The sequence below is a fragment of the Dendropsophus ebraccatus genome, chromosome 3 (genome assembly GCF_027789765.1).
Source record: "Dendropsophus ebraccatus isolate aDenEbr1 chromosome 3, aDenEbr1.pat, whole genome shotgun sequence".
NCBI lineage: Eukaryota > Metazoa > Chordata > Amphibia > Anura > Hylidae > Dendropsophus > Dendropsophus ebraccatus.
In genome coordinates, this window is record NC_091456.1 from 56,357,586 (window position 1) to 56,377,075 (window position 19,490).

The 19,490-nt window shown below is 45.0% G+C and overlaps 2 protein-coding genes across 4 annotated transcripts in view; one reads left to right on the forward strand and one right to left on the reverse strand.

Moving 5' to 3' along the window:
- Positions 1-9,765, reverse strand: part of CEP78 (centrosomal protein 78) — a 55,501-nt gene extending 45,736 nt beyond the window's left edge. Inside the window, exons 1-4 of one of the 3 annotated variants that reach the window (XM_069961808.1) lie at positions 9,471-9,765; positions 7,394-7,668; positions 5,215-5,390; positions 3,063-3,135 (exon numbers count right to left, since the gene is read on the reverse strand). In XM_069961808.1, the coding sequence (XP_069817909.1) occupies positions 3,063-3,135; positions 5,215-5,390; positions 7,394-7,646 (502 nt within the window). In that variant the 5' untranslated portion in view covers positions 7,647-7,668; positions 9,471-9,765. Of the gene's footprint in view, positions 1-3,062; positions 3,136-5,214; positions 5,394-7,393; positions 7,669-9,294; positions 9,416-9,470 lie in introns of those variants that run through there. The other 2 variants (XM_069961806.1, XM_069961807.1) reach the window with 2 other exon arrangements.
- Positions 9,426-19,490, forward strand: part of LOC138785647 (guanine nucleotide-binding protein G(q) subunit alpha) — a 122,213-nt gene continuing 112,148 nt past the window's right edge. Inside the window, exon 1 of the mRNA XM_069961810.1 lies at positions 9,426-9,720. The gene's annotated coding sequence lies outside the window, so the exon portion shown is untranslated. The remainder of the gene's footprint in view (positions 9,721-19,490) is intronic.

The following is a 19,490-nucleotide window of genomic DNA, read 5'->3' on the forward strand; positions in this document are numbered from 1 at the left end:
CCCTTCTCTTTCTCTGTGCCCAAAGACCCAACCACCACCACCCCACCGGACCTGTCCTGTAAAAGTGGCCCCCCTACACACACACACGACCTGGCTCGTCCATTAGAGTGCGCCCCCCCATCTGTCCCGCCCAGCCAGAGCACCCCCTGGTGTCCCGTCTAGCCAGAGCGCCCCCCTGCACCTGGTGTCCCGTCCAGCCAGAGCGCCCCCCCCCCCCCTGCCCCTGGCCATCCGAGCAGTTCTGTGACCTGGAGCTGTCACTACTCTGCAGGAAGGAGCTGCTGCACCTGCTCCGAAGCATGGAGGAGGGAAGCAGCTGCAAGCCCCTGCAGATCCTCTTCTTCTCTGTGCCTAGGTGCTGGAGCAGCTGTGTGCCCTTAGTCTGCCTGTGGTGTCTTCCGGAGCTGTTAGTGCCCATATAATGTGCACCATGCCCATATACTGTGCAGCAGGGCCATATAGTAATACATCCCTATCCCCATGTGGCCCCTGTATAGTAATATACCCCTATCCCTATGTGCCCTCTGTATAGTCCCATACCATTATCCCTATGTGTGCCCCTTATAGTCATAAACCCCTATCAGCCCCCCCCCATTCCTATGTGCCCCCTGTATAGTAATACACCCTCAACCCCCCCTCCCCTCTGTATAATAATACATATCCCCCCACACACACACACACTGTATAGTCATACACACCTATCCCTATGTGACCCCCTGTGTTTACACGTCATGTAGTGGCTGTAAACCTGTATATACACATCCTGTAGTGGCTGTATACCTGTGTATACACGTCCTGTAGTGGCTGTACACGTCCTGTAGTGGCTGTACACGTCCTGTAGTGGCTGTATGTAGGGGACAATCAGTGGAGACCCGTAAATGAGTACTCCATTGGATTTTTTTCGCTGTTCTCCCTGAGTTCAGTAATTGTTATGTTTTGTTGGTCTATTTTTCATTGCCCCTGGTAGCCAGAATTCTACTCCACACTGACGAGGGGCAAATTCCCCCGAAACTGCAGTCTGTGGATGGATACCTAGTCTCGGTAACCCTTGTCTTATGTTGTTAAACTCGCCACAGAGTTAGACTTTGACTTACAGGGACCACCCTGGTGTTTCCCTATTTAGGTCCCAAAACTCGCAACAAAGTGAGGACCTGGGGGACTACGTATTAGAGTGGTTTGGCGCTCCTTGGCAATGGTCTTCCTTCTCTGGAGAGAGGGATATCTGGCTATTCCAGTGTTTTGAGACTCGTAATTGAGGCTCCACGGACCCCTTCTTTGCATATTCAAATTTTGTAGGGGACAATCAGTGGAGACTCCTAAATGAGTACTCCATTGGATTTTTTTCGCTGTTTTCCCTGAGTTCAGTGATTGTTGTGTTTTGTTGGTCTATTTTTCATTGCCCCCGGTAGCCAGAATCCTACTCCACACTAACGAGGGGCAAATACCCCAAAACTGCAGTCTGTGGATGGATGTGTTTTGAGACTCGTAACTTAGGCTCCACGGACCCCTTCTTTGCATATTCTGTATACCTGTGTATACACGTCCAGGTCTCTGCAGAGACCCCCTAATCATGACAAATAATAATAAAAATGAGAATAGACTCAATGGCACATACTTGTGTTGCTGCTCAGTGGTTTTTTTTCCCTACACCTTTTTTAAATCAAAATATCGCCAGTCTGGTATGGCAAGTGTGTATGGCTTACAAAAGGGGCGTGTCAGAATTATCAGTCAATTCTCGTTACTGCAGCTAAATGTGCTATTAACTGCGATATTGATTTAGGCCAATATTGCTCAGCCCCAGATCTAACCATACATTTCAAAACCTTATGATCTGATCAGGAGGAAGGGAGAAGTGAATGAAGGGGGGGGGGGTGTTTGAAAGGAAGGAAGGAAATCTGAACACACTAACTATTTTAGGGTTTCAATAAGTTCCTTTTCAGTGAAGCTTAGTGCCAAGAATGCCAAGGTTCTTTGCCCCCATACTATGCACTCTAAGTACCATGTAAACAATGTTGTAACTTATTAAAAATGAGGTCAGGTAGGGGAGGTAAGAAATTCTGCTTCACCAAAAAAAAATAAATAAATAAATAAATGTGTAACTCTCTTCTTGTTGAAGAGTATGGAATGTATTTAGACTTTACAGGATTGAAAAGTTAACTTCTCGAGCAAGAGTCAGACTTCACTAGAAGTATCATTAGTTCTTTAGGCCCCGGTCACACAGTGCAAGAGCGGCGGAATTCCGCCAGCCTCCGTGTCATAATGACACTCTATAGGAGGCTCGCGTGCACCATTGCTCAGCGTCTCTCCGCGCTGAAGTTCATTCTTCAGCGCGAGAGCCTCCCACAGTGTCATTATAACATGGAGGCTAGCGGCATTCCGCAGCAGAATTGTCCGCCGCTTTTGCTCTGTGTGAACGGGGCCTTATATTATCTCATTCATTATGATCCTCACCTGGTTTTGGCTTTAAAGCTGCATAGCAAAACTGCAGTGTGTAACAGTGGCCTAATAACAGCTTTTTGTCTATTTCCAACATACATTCATGTCAACTGGTGACCTTGTTGCCGTGCTAAGACCACGTTGCCACTCTGCATTCAATGTATGTTGAAAATCAATCTAATAAAAATTAAAAAAAATTGTGTGTTTTATTTTTAATTCTGGATTAGGCTAAAAATATTGACCAAAACTCTATCTGCGAGCCGTGCCTAATTGGCCATTTACACCATTCCATATAGACAAAATACTGTGTAGTCCACATGGCATATCAGCAGAAGTTCTAAAAAAAAAAAAAAAGAAAAAAAAGGAAGGGACAGCTGCAGACACTGGGCGGCCTGGAACCAGCAACTGTGGCAGAGTGGGACGGGTAAGTATACATGGATACTATGCTCCCAGTAGCCCACTGTGCTAAGAGGGTCTGACTGTGCTAAAAGGCAGATTATTAGCAGACCATAGATCCGGATAAGCAATTTAACAGAAGACAAGGCCAAAATAAAAATAAAAAAAAATGATAATCCAATTATACAATCTACTATGCATATATTTAAATATCAACTTCATGTACTTACTTTTCAGGCCTTCATCTCCACATGAACAATATGGTAAAGCTAAGCTCTCCAAGGATGACGAGGCAGCTAATCCCTTAGGCAACAGAAAAACAGGCTACTTGAGAAACAAACTCCTAATATTGTTTTATACAGGCATAAGAACAACTAGCCAAATTCTGTATAAAACATTCAATGACCTAACAAACAGTTTTTAATCTCATTAGACTTTAGTTTAAGGATTAAGAAATGGAACAAGATGACAAGTAGCTATACTCCTCCGCTTTGTGGTAAGTCTCTCATTACTGACCTGTCCTGAGGGCCTATGTGCATTAACAAGGGGATGTTTAGGACTTTGCTCCATGGCCCAGAATAGAGAATCGCTCTTGCAACAGTAGCTTCATTTCTGGTGGCTTCAAGCCCACAAGTATAACCTACAGTTGGCTATTAAAGGGTACCCATTAGGGATGGTCCGAACAGAGTTCGGTTCGGGTTCGTACGAACCTGAACCCTTGGTAATGACTCCCGCTATCTGGATCCAGCGGGAGGACCGCCTGGAAAACTGGGATACAGCTATAGCCATAGGCGGTATCCCAGTTTTCCAGGCGTTCCTCCCGCTGTATCCGCCCGCTCCACGGAGCGGGCAGACAGCGGGAGTCTGCTGCCGAGCGTTCGGGCTCATACGAACCCGAACCTCGGCAGGTTCGGACCATCCCTAGTACCCATTATTTAAACAAACTTCTGACATGTCAGAGGATTGTACTGTTGAGGTCCGGGTGCCGAGATCCCCGACGATTGTTATAATGCAGCAGTGTGCGCTCTACGACTTCATTTCCGTCTCACTGCTAAAGTTGCAGTCACCAGAATTATAATGGAGCCCTATGGAACTTCTGGTAATCGCTGTACCAGAAGTTCCATAGGGCTCCACTATAACTCCGTCCACCGCTACTTTAGCAGTGAGAAAGAGTCAAAGAGGCAGAGCATGCGCTGCTGCGGGCTGCTGCCCCTTCATTCTGATTGGTGGGGGTCTCAGCACCGGGACCTCGACCGATATGACATGTCAGAAGTTTAATGATTAAAGGGAACCAATCACACTAAAATTGGGCATAAAGGTAAGGAAACGTGCTGGTACATCAGCCAGCACGCTTCCTAACCATCCCCTTGTCCCCCCCGTCCCATGAACATTCAGCCCGCAAAGTTAGTTTAATCGTGTCCCGCGCTCTATGCAAATTACCATACAAGTAGTCACGGTGGGCGGGGCGGCTGTTCGAGTAGTCACGGTGGGCGGGGTCTTCGTCAAGTAGTCACTGGGTCCTGGGCCGGCTCCTGTGCTGTAACCCCTCCGGGCGTGTTGTAAAGCGGAGCCTGGTGACGTCACTCGGGGGGGCGGCATTGCACGTCGGCCACGCCGACGTCTTTACTAAGCTGCGCATGCGCAGTACAGTGGGTGAGGCCGCTGCTGTACTACGCCGCGCAAGCGCAGTACAGCAGCGTCTTCTCAGGCATGCGCAGCTTAGTAAAGACGTCAGCGTGGCCGACGTGCAATGCCGCCCCCCCGAGTGACGTCACCAGGCGCCGCTTTGCAACACGCCCGGAGGGGTTATAGCACAGGAGCCGACCCAGGACCCAGTGACTACTTGACGAAGACCCCGCCCACCGTGACTACTTGTATGGTAATTTGCATAGAGCGCGGGACACGATTAAACTAACTTTGCGGGCTGAATGTTCATGGGACGGGGGGGGGGGGGGACAGGGGGATGGTTAGGACACGTGCTGGCTGATGTATCAGCACGTTTCCTTACCTTTATGCCCAATGTTAGTGTGATAGGTAACCTTTAAGCTGATTAAACACCATTTGTACTGAAGCAGCCACAAATGCCTGGCTGACCATAGCTTCTCCATGCAAAATCAGCTCTCTGATGTCACAACCCCTTCAACATCTATAACCTGTAAAGATGTGCGAACCCTGAGCACACTCTGTGGCTGTATCCACATTTTCCAGGCAGCCTTGGGGCTGCATTCAACTTCTTCAGCCACTTGTAATCAAATGCCCAGAGTTCGGGTTTGGAAAAACCAGAGCGTGCTCGAGGTTCGCTCATCTTTAATAATCTCCCGTAAGTCACTTACCAACTTTGAGATATCCACATTATAAAACATTAGTTTAGTAAATACTTGCCTTTGCTAAGCTTATTAAATCTCTTTCCCTTAACGGAAGTCCATGGAGCTCCAATTGTTTTAAAGAACTGGACACAGTTAAACAGGCTGCAAGTGTCCTACATAGTTGGAAGGTCATGTCTTTAGATCGAATAGAAGGTATTCGTCTTCTAAAGTGGACTCCATATTTATCAGAATCTGCTGAACAAGCATTATTCAATTAGGGGGTAATCTTTTTAAACAGAAAAGATGAAATTAAATACACGTTATTAAAAATAAAACAGCAGTAATTAAAGTCAGTTGGATACAACTCAATACAGTGTGACTACAGGTCTAGAGACTGGAACTGAAATTGTCAGTCAACTATGACATAGTGCTTGGGATGCCGAGAATTAATGTAATTTTCTTACCTTCATTTTTCTGCTGTTTTCACAAAATCTTCACTTTAAATAATATGTAAAGTAGACTCTGGCCCCCATCGCACCAATCCTCCCCCCCCTCATGAATATTAAGTGGGACGCCCTCCATTGCTCATCACTGCAAAGCACTAGAGGAGGGGGAGGGAGGATTGGTGCACTAGCAGCTGTATTCCCACCCCCGGGGAACCAAAATGTTTAATTTACATATTGATTAAAGTGAAGATTTGGTAAAACAGCGCTAAGAACGAAGGTAATAAAATTACCTTCATTCTCAGTGTTCCGTGTGCTATGGAAACATAACTGTAGGTTAGCTTCTCCTAAACATTTTCCCTTTAGCTTAGTTTCCCTTTAATCAGTTAGTAAGTTATGTAAACCCCAAAATAGTGCCATTAAAGGGGTAATCCAGTGAAATATTTTTTCTTTCAAATTACTGGTGTCATAAAATTATATAAATTTGTAGCAAATCTCCTGCTTTAGACAGTTTCTGTCATCAACAAAGGGGGCAGTAGAGAGCACAGGACATACAGCAGCTGTACTGTAACTGTGCACAGTATAGGAATAGGCGAGGAATTTCAATCTTGAAGTTCCCCCTGTCCCATTGATTCTTTGGCATTTCTCAAGAGCAATCAGCCTAAAGAATCGTCAACATTTCTTCAGCATTAGGTCCCAGAATGCATGCAGGGAAAAAGGGCTAAATGAACACAGTGAATAAAAAATAACCCCACTGATCTCTATCCAGGTGGCTCTGTTATAAGACTAAGGGGCCACTAGACAGTGATGAATGACAGCGGTGACTGCTCTCCCCGCTCATTCTCCTGACTGGTGTGGGGGGATGGGGGGGGGGGGGGGGGGGGGGGGGGGGGAATACCTCGATCGATCAAAACTTTTGACATATTCCCTAGACATCTAATCTTAATCAGTCTAAATGAAAAGTACTTGTCATTACCAATTAACTGCTTTAAGGAATAAGAGAAATAAGGTTCTTGTAAATATAAAGTAACTAGCATTAAAATGTAACTACTAGAGATGTGTGAATTTCAAGCGTTCTGCATTTGATTACTTGTGGCTAAAGATAGATGCAGCCCTAAGGCCGCCTAGAGGCTGTATCTATGTTTTTATGGACTCCCAAGTGCAGCATCCAACCTCTGCAGCCACTGGTAATGCTGCACACTTGGGTTCATATGGACCCAAGCATGCTCGGGATGCACTCATTTCTATTAATTACCCTTATTTACAAGTCAAAAGTTTGTATCAGTGGGGGTCTAGGTTCTCTCCCTCTTCTTTTTTGTTCCTAACAGTTAAAGGGGTTATCCAGTGCTACAAAAACATGGCCACTTTTCCCCCTCTCGTCTCCAGTTCAGGTGTGGTTTGCAATTATGCTCCATTTACTTCAATGGAACGGAGTTCCAAACCCCACCCAATCTGGAGACAAGAGAGGGGAAAAAGTGGCCATGTTTTTGTAGTGCTGGATAACCAGTTTAATACAAGCGGTCTACTGTTATAATGGAAGCCTATGAGACTTCCGGTATAAGGAATTGCCAGAAGTTCCATAGACTTCCATTATAATGCAGTAGACTTCTTTCTATAGCAGTTTAGAACATATATGAAGGGGCAGTGCCCATCTGCTCCTTCAATCTAGCGAACAGCAGGGGTCTCAGCACCCGGACCCCCACCGATACACATTTCTGACATGTTGCTATGATAGATACACTTTAAATTTTCAACAACTACAACCCTTTTCTTGTACAACCATTAATAATTTATATGAGACATTTTACCAACCTGACTCTCCAAGTCCGGGTTGATGACAGCTTTTAATAGCTACATGCGTCAAACTTTTGTTGATTTTCAGAGTATTAAGAATGGGTGGCCAATCAGATAATTTTACTCTATCTGCATTAAAGCTGAGTGATCCTTGTTTGAGACCGGCTTTTACAGCTTGTAATGGAACAGAGTCTTGTAAGACGCACAAGTAGTCATAATGGGACCTGAAGTCCATGGCCCCTTGATGGCGTATTCTCACTGAATCAATCATCTTAATCAAAAAAGAATTTGCTCTGTGAAAACAGAAACACAATATAAATTAATTTCAACTGCATCCTTCAGTTAGAAGTTTTGGCATGACAATGTGAAAGGGAATCTGTCAGATGTAAGATAAGAACATTTCTTGGTTAACCCCCCCCCCCCCATTTCTCCTAACAAGATTATTCTTTTTTTAACTTATTTCTTTTTTAATAAAGTTATTAAAAGTAGTGGGACCACCAAAGAAAAGAAGAGTGGCGGCGTAAATATGAGGTATACGGCTGCAGGAATCTGCTGATGTCCCTTTAATGCTTCCCCTTCTCTCTAATGGTACGTTCACTACGGAATCAGGTTCAGTCTTTGGATGGATGGAAGAATCCACCTGTGCATAGAATGGAGTTCATGGCCAGGGTGGAGACGCGTGCGACCGCCAGAGTACGCGACTGCCTTTCCGTCGCAATTCCGTAGTGTGTATGTACCTTTACAGTGTCAGCAGTTTGGAAACTGAATTGCAGTTTATAGGTTCCCTTCAAGGGTGCATTTACACGTATAGGATCCGCAGAAGATTTGATATCATTGTAACTAAATAACTGAACACAGCATCAAATCTGCTGCAGATCCTGTACATGTAAACGCACCTTAATAAAAAAAAAAGTTTTCCCAGCAATATACTGTATTTGTCAGACAGTAAGATGCATTTAAAGAGGTATTCCAGGAAAAATGTATGTTTCCCCTATCCACAGGATAAGAGAAAAAAGTAGGAGATGGAGGGGGTTCTGACTTCCGTATCAGGCCCCGTTTTCTGTATTATTAATAAAGTCGCAGGTACCGCACTTGAACATGCTGTTTTATAGATAACTTTATTTACAAAAATCCAAAGCCAGAAAGGGATTTGAAAAGAGGAGAAATCTCAGTCTTTCCTTTATGACGTGTTCCCTGTTTATAGTCTGTATCTGGCTTTGCCTTCAAAAATCTCTCTGTGTAACGCACCATTAGTCCTAGAATGATGACTGAGAATCCTAAAAATCCTGATGGATTTGAAATAGTCAGTGAGTTTTTGTATTATTTTTAACATACAGTACATATTTTGTACCAATTCCTTTTAACATGTTCAAATAAAGTTTTCAGGTTTTAAAGGAGGAGTCCGGTTAGAGGGGGGGGAGAAAATAAAAAAAGAGGTTATAGTCACCTGTCCCGGTGTCCACGTTGTGCCGCATCCAGCTCCTGGTCCCCGACTTCGTTACGACCCGGCTGACGGATGCCCTGCTTAGCCAGTCAGTGACTGGGGCGGGATACCACTGCAGTCACTGATTGGCTGAGCAGGCTAAATCCCACCAATCTGTGACGTTGAACCTGGGTCGTGACTTACCTGGGAGAAGATGACAGCCGGCGGGGTCTGGGAGCTCGGTGATGCGGCGCAGCGAGGACACTGGGAGTGGTAACACCAAAAAAAATAGGAAAACTAAAAAATAAATATTTTTTATTACCTGTCAAAAAAAAACAAACAACTAGCTTTAATCAGTAAAATTATATGAACCCCAAAGTGGTGTAATTAGAGAGCACTGATGGAAATAACGCTACAATGATCTGTGCCTTATGTTATGGGCCACGTCTATACAGATGGGCAGCTAATAAAAGGCAGCAATCACATGATCCCGTACCTCGCACATGGAAAGGAGCAGCAGGCTCACACTATGCTACACACGCGACCCTTGCGTGGATGGTTCTCAGAAGATAGAAAAACACAACTCTGACACGTTACCGCGGCTGTAACTGCAAGGGCGATCATAAAGCCGCATGACAGCGGGGCGCGCACTGAGCACCCGTACACACTCACCTGCCGCTACGGATCAGCTCTGCACCAACCGACCGCCCAGCTCAGCACTGACAATGACCGGGTCCCGCTTCCTCCATGGCATTCTGTTTCCTTGGTTTCCTAACCGTCCTACAGACAGCGATGCCCCACCCCGAGGTTGCCGCTCTCCTCCCACTGACCTGTGTTCCCCCTCCTCACAACTGCTGAGCGGATCCTGCTGTTCCCGCCTTCTCTATCCCGTAAACACTTCCTCTCAGAGACTTTACGTGAGGTACCGCCCGCCCGTGCTGGCTCTCTAACAATGTCTCTTTACGAGCTCAGTGAGGACTATGTTCATTTATTCATGTGACCAATACAGCCTAGTATATTGTGTGACGCCCTTAGTTCTATGAACTGAAGGTCCTGTACTCTATAACATTACATTGGCTCCACATTGACGGGGCACCAACTTTCAGTGTCTGTAATAATTATTATCATTTGGTTGGACACATGCTCAGGGAAGCTCTCCCAAGGTATGCAGCACCTCTGCAAAATGCTCCATGCCCAATCAGTGGCCAGAGACTAGTCACAGCTCTCTGCCTGTCAATCATCCCCGCACTACTTGCTGACAGGAAAAGAGTGGTGACTAGTTGCCACCCCTCGAGCGGCCTAATAAAACATATTTTTCTCCTCAGCAAAGCTACTGCTTCAGCCGCGACAACTACTTTACAGGCACTATACACTGCTGCAGGGAACCATATTAGCACCATTGTGCTGGTTGGTTCCCTTTAAATGGGCACTCAAGTGTGAGAAAACTTTCATATATTGTTTCAGTTTTATCAGAAATAATAAAGATTTTATTCTTAACTCACCACGCTCTCTTGGGGTCCTTCTGAGGTGTCATCAGGTCCCCTGCTGAACACTGCCATCTCTACCTCTAATACAGACTTCTCACAAGAGTGACAGCCAATCACTGACTGAGATGGGTCAGTGCTATGGCCAGTAATTGGCTGAGCAGACTGAGGTGGTGATAGCGCTTAGTGCAGGACGCAGAGACACAGCAGGAGGACACTGAAGAGCGCCATGAGGTAAGAATAGCATCTTTATTATTGTCTATATAACTACAGTACAGGTATGTCCTGCAGCAGGTGAAGCGGTTCATAGAGGGGCCACGCCGCGACCCCGCTCTGAACAGCCACGATCCCAGCTGCTTTCTGCAGCCCGGGACCGCGGCTTTTAGTGGGTGTGGCCAATCGCTGCACCCACTAATTAACCATGCTGTTCTGTTCGGTTCTACTATACACATATAATGTTTTGGTCATTTTTGACCGGGCCTATTAAGGTCTGGATTGGTAACTAACTAGTGTTTTATTTGAATATCTTTTGCATTATAATACTGTATATGAACATGGTTGCTCATAAACAAATGAAAAATGAAATAAAAAACTTAATTTATATTTTTTTTGTCAAAAAAAGTTAGATGGCCTTATTGCATTATTCACACAAAAACATTTGCACAAAAAAAGTCTTTATAAAACTGTAAACTATAACTTAAAAAAAAAAGTCTAGTTTTTTTCTATATAAAATGTGAAATAAGGTTCAAGGTGCTAAATTTACTATTTGCATTTGTCACAAGTATAATTTACATGTCTTTTGCATAAGTACTTTGCAACATATCACGTTTGATTTGTGATTACTTGTTGGAAAGAAGGCGCATTATTTCCGTTTTAGGCTGGTTGCACTGCTGGTGGAGGCCGTGGCCATCGTCGCAGTGCTTGTGGAAGCCCTTGGGGTTCACTTTCTTCAGCATGCTGTTGGATCCTGTGGACAATGGCTGCAGCTCTATCACCTCTGGGGGTTACTTTTCTTTGCTCAATATATGAGCTAACCAGTGATTTTCCGAATTCCTCTAAAAAAAAATTCCCATTCTTCTTTTATACAGTTTATTTTTGTTCCAATTTGGATCTATTTCACCGTATTTCGCCATAACAAAAATACATTTTACACAGACACATCAAGAATATTGTAAAAAACAACCATTGGCCACCGATTATTTTTGCGTTTACAGGTGTAAGAGCCTATGAGTTAATCTGGAGTATCAACTGCCCCTTAAGTGGGATTGTAATGTAACATCATGTCTGGATTTCTGTTGTCTCGGTTACTGATTGACCAAAATGAGATTATAACTCATTTTCTTTTTTCAAAAAATGGCTGGAGATTAGTATAAAAGGCTGTTGGTCATTTTTGACCGAACAGTACAAGAGTAAAAAAAGACGTGGAGCAAAAAGTAAACAAAAAATAAATAAATAAAAACTGCTATTAGTAAGAACTAGAGATGAGCGAACCAGCCGGATTTCTGGTTTGTATGAATCAGAAATCTCGGTGGCTGACTCCCGCTGTCTGTTCCCTCCGCGCAGCGGGTGGATACATCGTAAGGAACGCCTGGAAAACTGGGATACAGCCAATGCCAATGGCTGTATGCCAGTTTTCCAGGCGTTCCTTACGATGTATCTACCCGCTGCACGGAGGGAACAGACAGCGGGAGTCAGCCACCGAGATTTCTGATTCATACGAACCAGAAATCCGGCTGGTTCGCTCATCTCTAGTAAGAACCCCTCAAATGAGGAAAAGTCAATGAACCACAAGTTTCATATTATATTTAAAAATACCAAATTTCAAATTCGGTCATTTTTGACCAAACAGAACGGCAGGGTTAAGACAGTTAAATGCAGCTACAACAAGAGAGTCCAACAGCATCCAATCTTCCAAACAGCCTTCAAAACTTTATTGTGCTCACAAGCAATACGACGTTTCGACTCACAATGAGGTTTTCAGCGGCCGCTATTCAGTGAATAGAGGCTTCAAAAAAACTGACATGTCAGTTTTTTGCGGTGCCGCTAGGGGTCCCGGTCTGAGCGTATACTATGTGTATACACTCCAGACGGGATTCCATAGAGGGCAGCACTACTAAGTTACATAGTAATCAAGGCCGTTGTTGCAAATCGGCAACAATGGCCATGATTAATGCGTAACTTACGTAGTGTGAACATAGTCTGTGCATATACAGTAACAAGCACATACTACTTAAATAACATCATTAATCCAGACATTGTGTTTCTGCATGAATAACACAGGCCTAATTTTATCTTCATGTCTCAAAATATATCTTACAAAACATCAGGCTTGCATCATCTCTAAAGTTGTCATATCCATAAAATTTAAATAGATATTCTGTTTTTAAAGATTTTTCCATGGGAGGTATTCTTCTTAAAGGATCGTCTTTCTTCCTATTGGCTAAGTTAACTAGAATAACTTTCTTTCATGCCTGTGAGATTCAATTACCGTTATCAATTCAAGTTCACCAATTGAAACAGGATTATTTAAAATACAAAAGAATGATTTTATAGTCTACTTCAGCAGCTTATAAAAAAGGGCAAAAATAGTGCTGCATGGTTTTCTGTGATGGCATCATGCATGATAGATTTAAAAAGTCTTGGCTCAAAAGCAAAATGGAAAATATTGAAAACTGTGGGAAATGTTTACAGCTCCAGGCTCAATAAAGATTGCCCCAATAGGCTGGTATATTCAATTCAGTGAATCCTATTAAAGAGGACCTGTCATCCCCCATGCCGGGGTGACAGGCTCCCGATCCCCAGCTAGATCCCCTTATACAGACCTCATCTGGCCGAGTCCCACTCCCGGTTCCGGGACGGAGATATCCCGGTCAGAAGCCGGCGCGCACTGTGGGGAGAAGTCTGGCGTCCATAGAGAATGAATGGAGCCGGCTTCTGACCGGGATATCTCCGTCCCATGACCGGCTCCGGGTGCGGGACTCGGCCAGATGAGGTCTGTATAAGGGGATCTAGCTGGGGGTCGGGAGCCTGTCACCCCGGCACGGGGGGTGACAGGTCTCCTTTAACAGAAATCCAAGCTCATAAGTGAAAACGTTTTTATTTTTCATTATTTGTACCTTTAAATAAAGGCTTATTATGGTAGCTTGGACTGAAGTGATGTTATATGTTTTGTGGCTCAGCTATACTTACATGTATACAATGTATGCTGACTAGAGATGAGCGGTCTTTGGGCGCACTTGGGTTCGCCCAAACCTTTAGCGTGCAGCATTTGATTATCGGTGGCCGAAGAAGTTCAATGCAGCCCTAAAGACCCTATTACACCGAGCTATTATCGGCTGTATTTGGCCAATAATCGCTTGGTGTAATACTGCGTTTACACGAAACGATAATTGACCCGATCGTACGATTAACGATGTCGGAGTAACAATTTTTTTTACATAATGATCAGCGTTTAGACGGTACGATATATCGTGCGGAAAAATCGTTTTGCGATCGCGTGCCTGCAGCCCAGCCCGCCCCCCCCCCCCCGCTCATCCATAGCCCGGCCCCACGGTCATCCGCAGCCCCCTGCGCTGCCCTGATCGCCACCCCCGCCGCCGCTTTGATCGCCACCCCCGCCGCCCCGATCGCCACCCCCGCCGCCCCGATCTCCACCCCCGCCTCTCCGATTGCCAACCCCCGCCGCCGCTCGCTCCGATCGCCACCCCCCCCCCCCCACCGCCCCGTCCGCGAGCATCAGTGCTGCCGTGCTTTGAGGAGCACTGATTGGCTGAAGAAGAGCCGTTTGAAATTCCCGGCTCCCCTCTTCAGCCAATCAATGCACTGAAGAGGGGAGTTGGGGATTTCGAAGACCTGCTCGCGGCGGGGGCGATCAGAGCGGTGGCGATCGGGGCGGCGGGGGTGGCGATCAGAGCGGCGCAGGGGGCTGCGGATGAGCGGAGGGCCGGGCTGCGAGAGGGGGGCCGGGCTATCGCCAAGACTGTTTACACGGAACGATCAGCGAATTTTTTACGAACGGCAATTTGATAACATGTTGAATGATCAAAATGAACGATTTCTCGTTCGTCGCGTGATCGTTCGCTGCGTTTACACGTACGATTATCGTTCGAATTCGGTCGTTATCGCTCAAATTCGCACGATAATCGTTACGTGTAAACGCACCTTAATAGCTAGTGTTAATAGGCACTAACTAATAGGCACTTTGGGCTTCCCGGACGATCTAAAGATCTCCTGGGCAGGCCCCCCGCGGCCCACCCCGCCCTTACCCTGTTGCTGTCGTTGCGTGTAATAACGCTGGCAGCGATCAGGGAACAAAGAGCAAGCGAGAGCTGACCTGACAGGTCCCAAAAATCTGGCCGTGTAATAGGCCCTTAGGGCTGCTTGGAAAACATGGATACAGCCATAGGCCACCAGTAATCAAATGCCACATGCTCAGGATAAGACAAATCCAATCGTGCTCAAGGTTCGCTCATCTCTAGTCAGCATACAGTACATAATATTAACATAACCTTATACATGTACAGAACATGCCGCAGAACATACCGTATATTATAATATCACCTCAGTTCAAGGTAGGGCCAAAAAATAAAATCTTAATTTTTAATAAATTTTTTAGGTGATTCTTGATTTCAATGTGAATTTTTTTCCTTTTTGCTAAATAAACACAACATTTTTCTCCTTGCAGCGTGAGATACAATTTTAATGACGTTTGAGACAACTGTATTGTTTCTCATGTTAACAGTGTCCCCATGTAGTAGATAAGCCCCCTTTGTGTAGTAAACGCGCCCACTCTGTGCTCCCATGTAGTAGACACGCCCACTCTGTTCTCCCATGTAGTAGACAAGCCCCCTCTGTGCCCCCATGTAGTAGACAAGCCCCCTCTGTACCCCAATGTAGTAGACAAGCCCCCTTTGTGCCCCAATGTAGTAGACAAGCCCCCTCTGTGCCCCATATAAGTAGTTTTGCCAAATATGTGCCACTTTGTGCCCCCATATAATATAGGAGATCTTCTTTGTGCCTACATCCAGGTAGGGTGTTGTAGTGGAGGTATAGTGGATAAGGGTTGTTGTAGTACAGGTAAAGATGAGGGGTGTAGTAGTGGAGGTACAGTGGATAAGGGGTGTAGTAGTACAGGTATAGATGAGGGGTGTAGTAGTAGTAGTATACGTACAAATTAGGGGTGTATTAGTACAGGTGAAGATGAGAGGTGTAGTAATGGAGGTATAGTGGATAAAGGTTGTAGTAGTACAGGTCAAGATGAGGGGTGTAATAGTGGAGGTAAAGTAGATAAGGGGTGTATTAGTACAGGTAAAGATGTGTGTAGTAGTGGAGGTATAGTGGATAAGGGGTGTAGTAGTACAGGTATAGATGAGGTATGTAGTAGTAGTACAGGTATAAACGAGGGGTGTAGTAGAACAGGTATAGATGAGCGATGTAGTAGTGGAGGTATAGTTGGTAAGGGTTATAGAAGTACAGGTATACAGTAGATGAAGGGTCTAGTAGTAGAAGTACAGGTATGGATGAGGCGTGTAGTAGAGGAGGTATAGTTGATACAGGTTGTAGTAGTACATGTATAGATTAGGGGTATAGTAGTAGTACAGGTATAAATAAGGGGTGTAGTAGTACAGGTACAGATAAGGGGTGTAGTAGTACAGGAACAGATAAGGGGTGTAGTAGTAGTACAGGTACAGATAAGGGGTTTAGTAGTAGTAGTAGTATATGAACAGATAAGGGGCAGGGGTGTAGCTAGGAGTCATGGGCTCCCATAGCAGGCTGCATGGGGCCCTACGAAACCTTCAAAACTTGGTGAATGAGGGAGAGCGGGGCAGACTGAGGAGAATGGGGCAGTAGGGCACATACCTGGTATACCCCTTCTCTCACTCTGGGCACATATGTTACCCTCCCGGGCAAATATGGAGGTCCCCGGTCTCTGAATGAGGAGCAGATGGTAGCTGCACTGCAGTTACTGGAGCTGTATAGCAGTATCGGGGAGAGCAGTGCAGACCGCACTTGTACTCGTCCTGCTATGGGGGCGGGTCGACAGCGGGGACAGAGGATGCTGCTGGGCACTCTTCCTCCCCAGGCTCTGATTCAGCAGCTGTAGGTCGCCACCAATGCGCCTCCCTCACGCCTGCCCACCTGCATCCATTGAATTGATTCTGAAATTCTGGGCGAATTAAACTAATTCGATAATCGCCCAGCCGTACTTACATTATAGACTCATGTGGCCGACTTGTTGTATTACACAGAGCTGGGAGAGGAAAGTGTTAAACGAGACATCTTTCAGCTCATTCCCTTAAAGCGACTCTGTACCCACAACCTGTCCCCCCCAAACCACTTGTACCTTTGTATAGCTGCTTTTAATCCAAGACCTGTCCTGGAGTCCGTTCGGTAGGTGATTTAGTTATTCTCCTAAAAACAACTTTTAATCCTGCAGTGCTGTGTCTAACGGCCGGAGCTTACATTTGTATATGCATTAGGCTGGCACCACCTCTCCGTCCTTACTCCCCACCCTCCTCATCATTAGGAATGATCCAGGAACATTTACTGCTGTTTGAGCTTTGCACAGGTGTCTTAACAATCCAGCCCATGTTCATTATGCACACAGGTGGGGAATAGGAGGCAATCTGCCTGGAGCATTCCTAATGATAAGGATGGCGGGGAGGAGGGACAGAGAGGTTGTGCCAGCCTAATGCATATACAAATGTAAGCCCCGGCCGTTAGACACAGCGCTGCAGGATTAAAAGTTGTTTTTAGGACAATAACTGCATCCCCTGCCGAATGGACCCCAGGACAGATCTTGGATTAAAAGCAATTTTCTGAAGGTACAAGCGGTTTGGGGGGGTCAGATTGTGGGTACAGAGTCGCTTTAAGTGTTCTGAGTCTGAACACTCAGACACTGACAGATGTACACTTTTGGCATGTCTCTCTGTCAAAAGTTTTTTATGGTGACAGTACCTCTTTAACGCCTTAGCTCAGCAGCTGACACCATCAGTGACTATCATTCTGATACCATTCATTTAACTCTCTAAATGCTGTGGTCATTAGTAATTTTGGTATGTAGGAGGTTGCCTGACATGTCTACAATACAGGTATGTAGTGCTGATCAGATACCATGACTCTACTACTAAAGCCTACACAAGTAGACCCAAGAGTTCACAGACTGCTACGGCAACACAGACTGCTACAGCAACTAAAAAAGTGTTTAACCCCTTAAGGACAGAGCCTGAAATGGCCTTAATGACAGAGACAAATTTTATGAATATGACCAGTGTCACTTTATTCATTAATAACTTCGGGATGCTTTTACCTATCCGGCTGATTCTGAGATTGTTTTCTCGTGACATATTGTACTTTACATTTCTGGTAAATTGGAGTCGATACTCATAACGAATCTTTATGAAAAAACCCCAAATAATGTGAAAAAATGTGAAAAACTGCATTTTTCCAACTTTGAAACTTTTTTGCGTATACAGAAAGTGGTTATACCACATAAATTATATATTAAATAGCATTAGCAACATGTCTACTTTATGTTGGCGGCATTTATTAAACGATCTTTCATTTTTTTTAGACAATAGGAAGCTTAAAACATTAGCAGCAAATTTCCAAATTTTCAGTAAAATTTCAAAATCAGATATTTTTAGGGACCTGTTCAGGTTTAAAGTGTATTTGAGGGGCCTGTATGTTAGAAAGCCCCACAAAGCACCCCATTTCAGAAACTGCACCCCCCACACACTGCAAAAGCATATCCAGAAAGTGTTTTAACCCTTTAGGGGAGTCACAGAAATAAAAGCCAAGTGTGTAAGAAATTTGAAAATTTTAATTTTCTGTGCAGAGATTTTATTGTAATCCAATATTTTTCATAATTATAAACCTATTACCAGAGAAATGCACCCCAATAATTATTGCCCCGTTTCTGCAGTTTATAGAAATACCCCATATGTGGCCCTATTGCGCTATTTGACGCAACCACAAGCCTCAGATATAATGGAGCGCCTAGTGAATTTCAATGCCTCCGTTATATTTGGTCATTTTTGACTGTACCACTTCAGGTTGGCAGAGGCTCTGGGGTGCCAAAACCTAAAAAACACCCCTAAAGGGACACCATTTAGAAAACTACACCCCTCAAGGAATGTAACAAGGGGTGCGGTGAGCATTTGGACCCCACAGGTGCTTCACAGATTTTCCGAACAATATGGCGTGAAAAAAGAAAAATTTATTTTTTACACTAAAACGTTGTTCTAGCCTTCAATTTTTCATTTTCTTAAAGGGATAAGAGGAAAAAAAAGACACAAAATGTGTAGCGCAGTTTCTCCCGAGTACGGAAATACCCCACATGTGGCGATAAAGTGCCAAGGGGGCGCAGGACGAGCCTCCAAAGGGAAGGAGCGCCAATTGGCTTTTGGAAGCTGAATTTCACTGGAAAGGATTTCAAGGGCCATGTCGCATTTACAGAGCCCTCGTGCTGCCAAGACACTGGAAACCCCCCACGAGTGACCCCATTCTGAAAACTACACCCCTCAAGGAATCTAACAAGGGGCACAGTGAGCATATGGACCCCACTGGTGACCGGCACAAATGTGGAACAATGTGACGTAAAAGTAAAAAATTTCATTTTTTTCACTTTCATGGCACAAATGTCATCAAGGGGTCCATATCCTCACTGCACCCCTTGTTAGATTCCCTGAGGGGTGCAGTTTCCAGAATGGGGTCACTTGTGGGGGGTTTCCAGTGTTTTGGCAGCACGAGGGCTCTGTAAATGCGACATGGCGTTCATCATCCATTCTAGCCAAATCCAACCTCCAAAATCCAAATGGCGCTCCTTCCCTTTGGAGGCTTGCCCTGCGCCCACATGGCGCTTTATGTCCACATGTGGGGTATTTACGGACTCGGGGGAAATTGCTCTACACATATTGTGTGTTTTTTTCTCTTTTAACCCCTGGTGAAAATGATAAATTCAAGGCTAAACCAACATTATAGTGTAAAAAATGTAATATTTCATTTTCACACCACATTGTTCCACATTTGTGCCCGTCACCAGTGGGGTTCATATGCTCACTACACCCCTTGTTACATTCCTTGAGGGGTGTAGTTTCCATAATGGGGTCACTTGTGGGGGGTTTCAACTGTCTTGGCAACACAGAGGCCTTTTGAATGCAACATGGCCCCTCGAAATCCATTCCATCCAAATCCAGCCTTCAAAAAC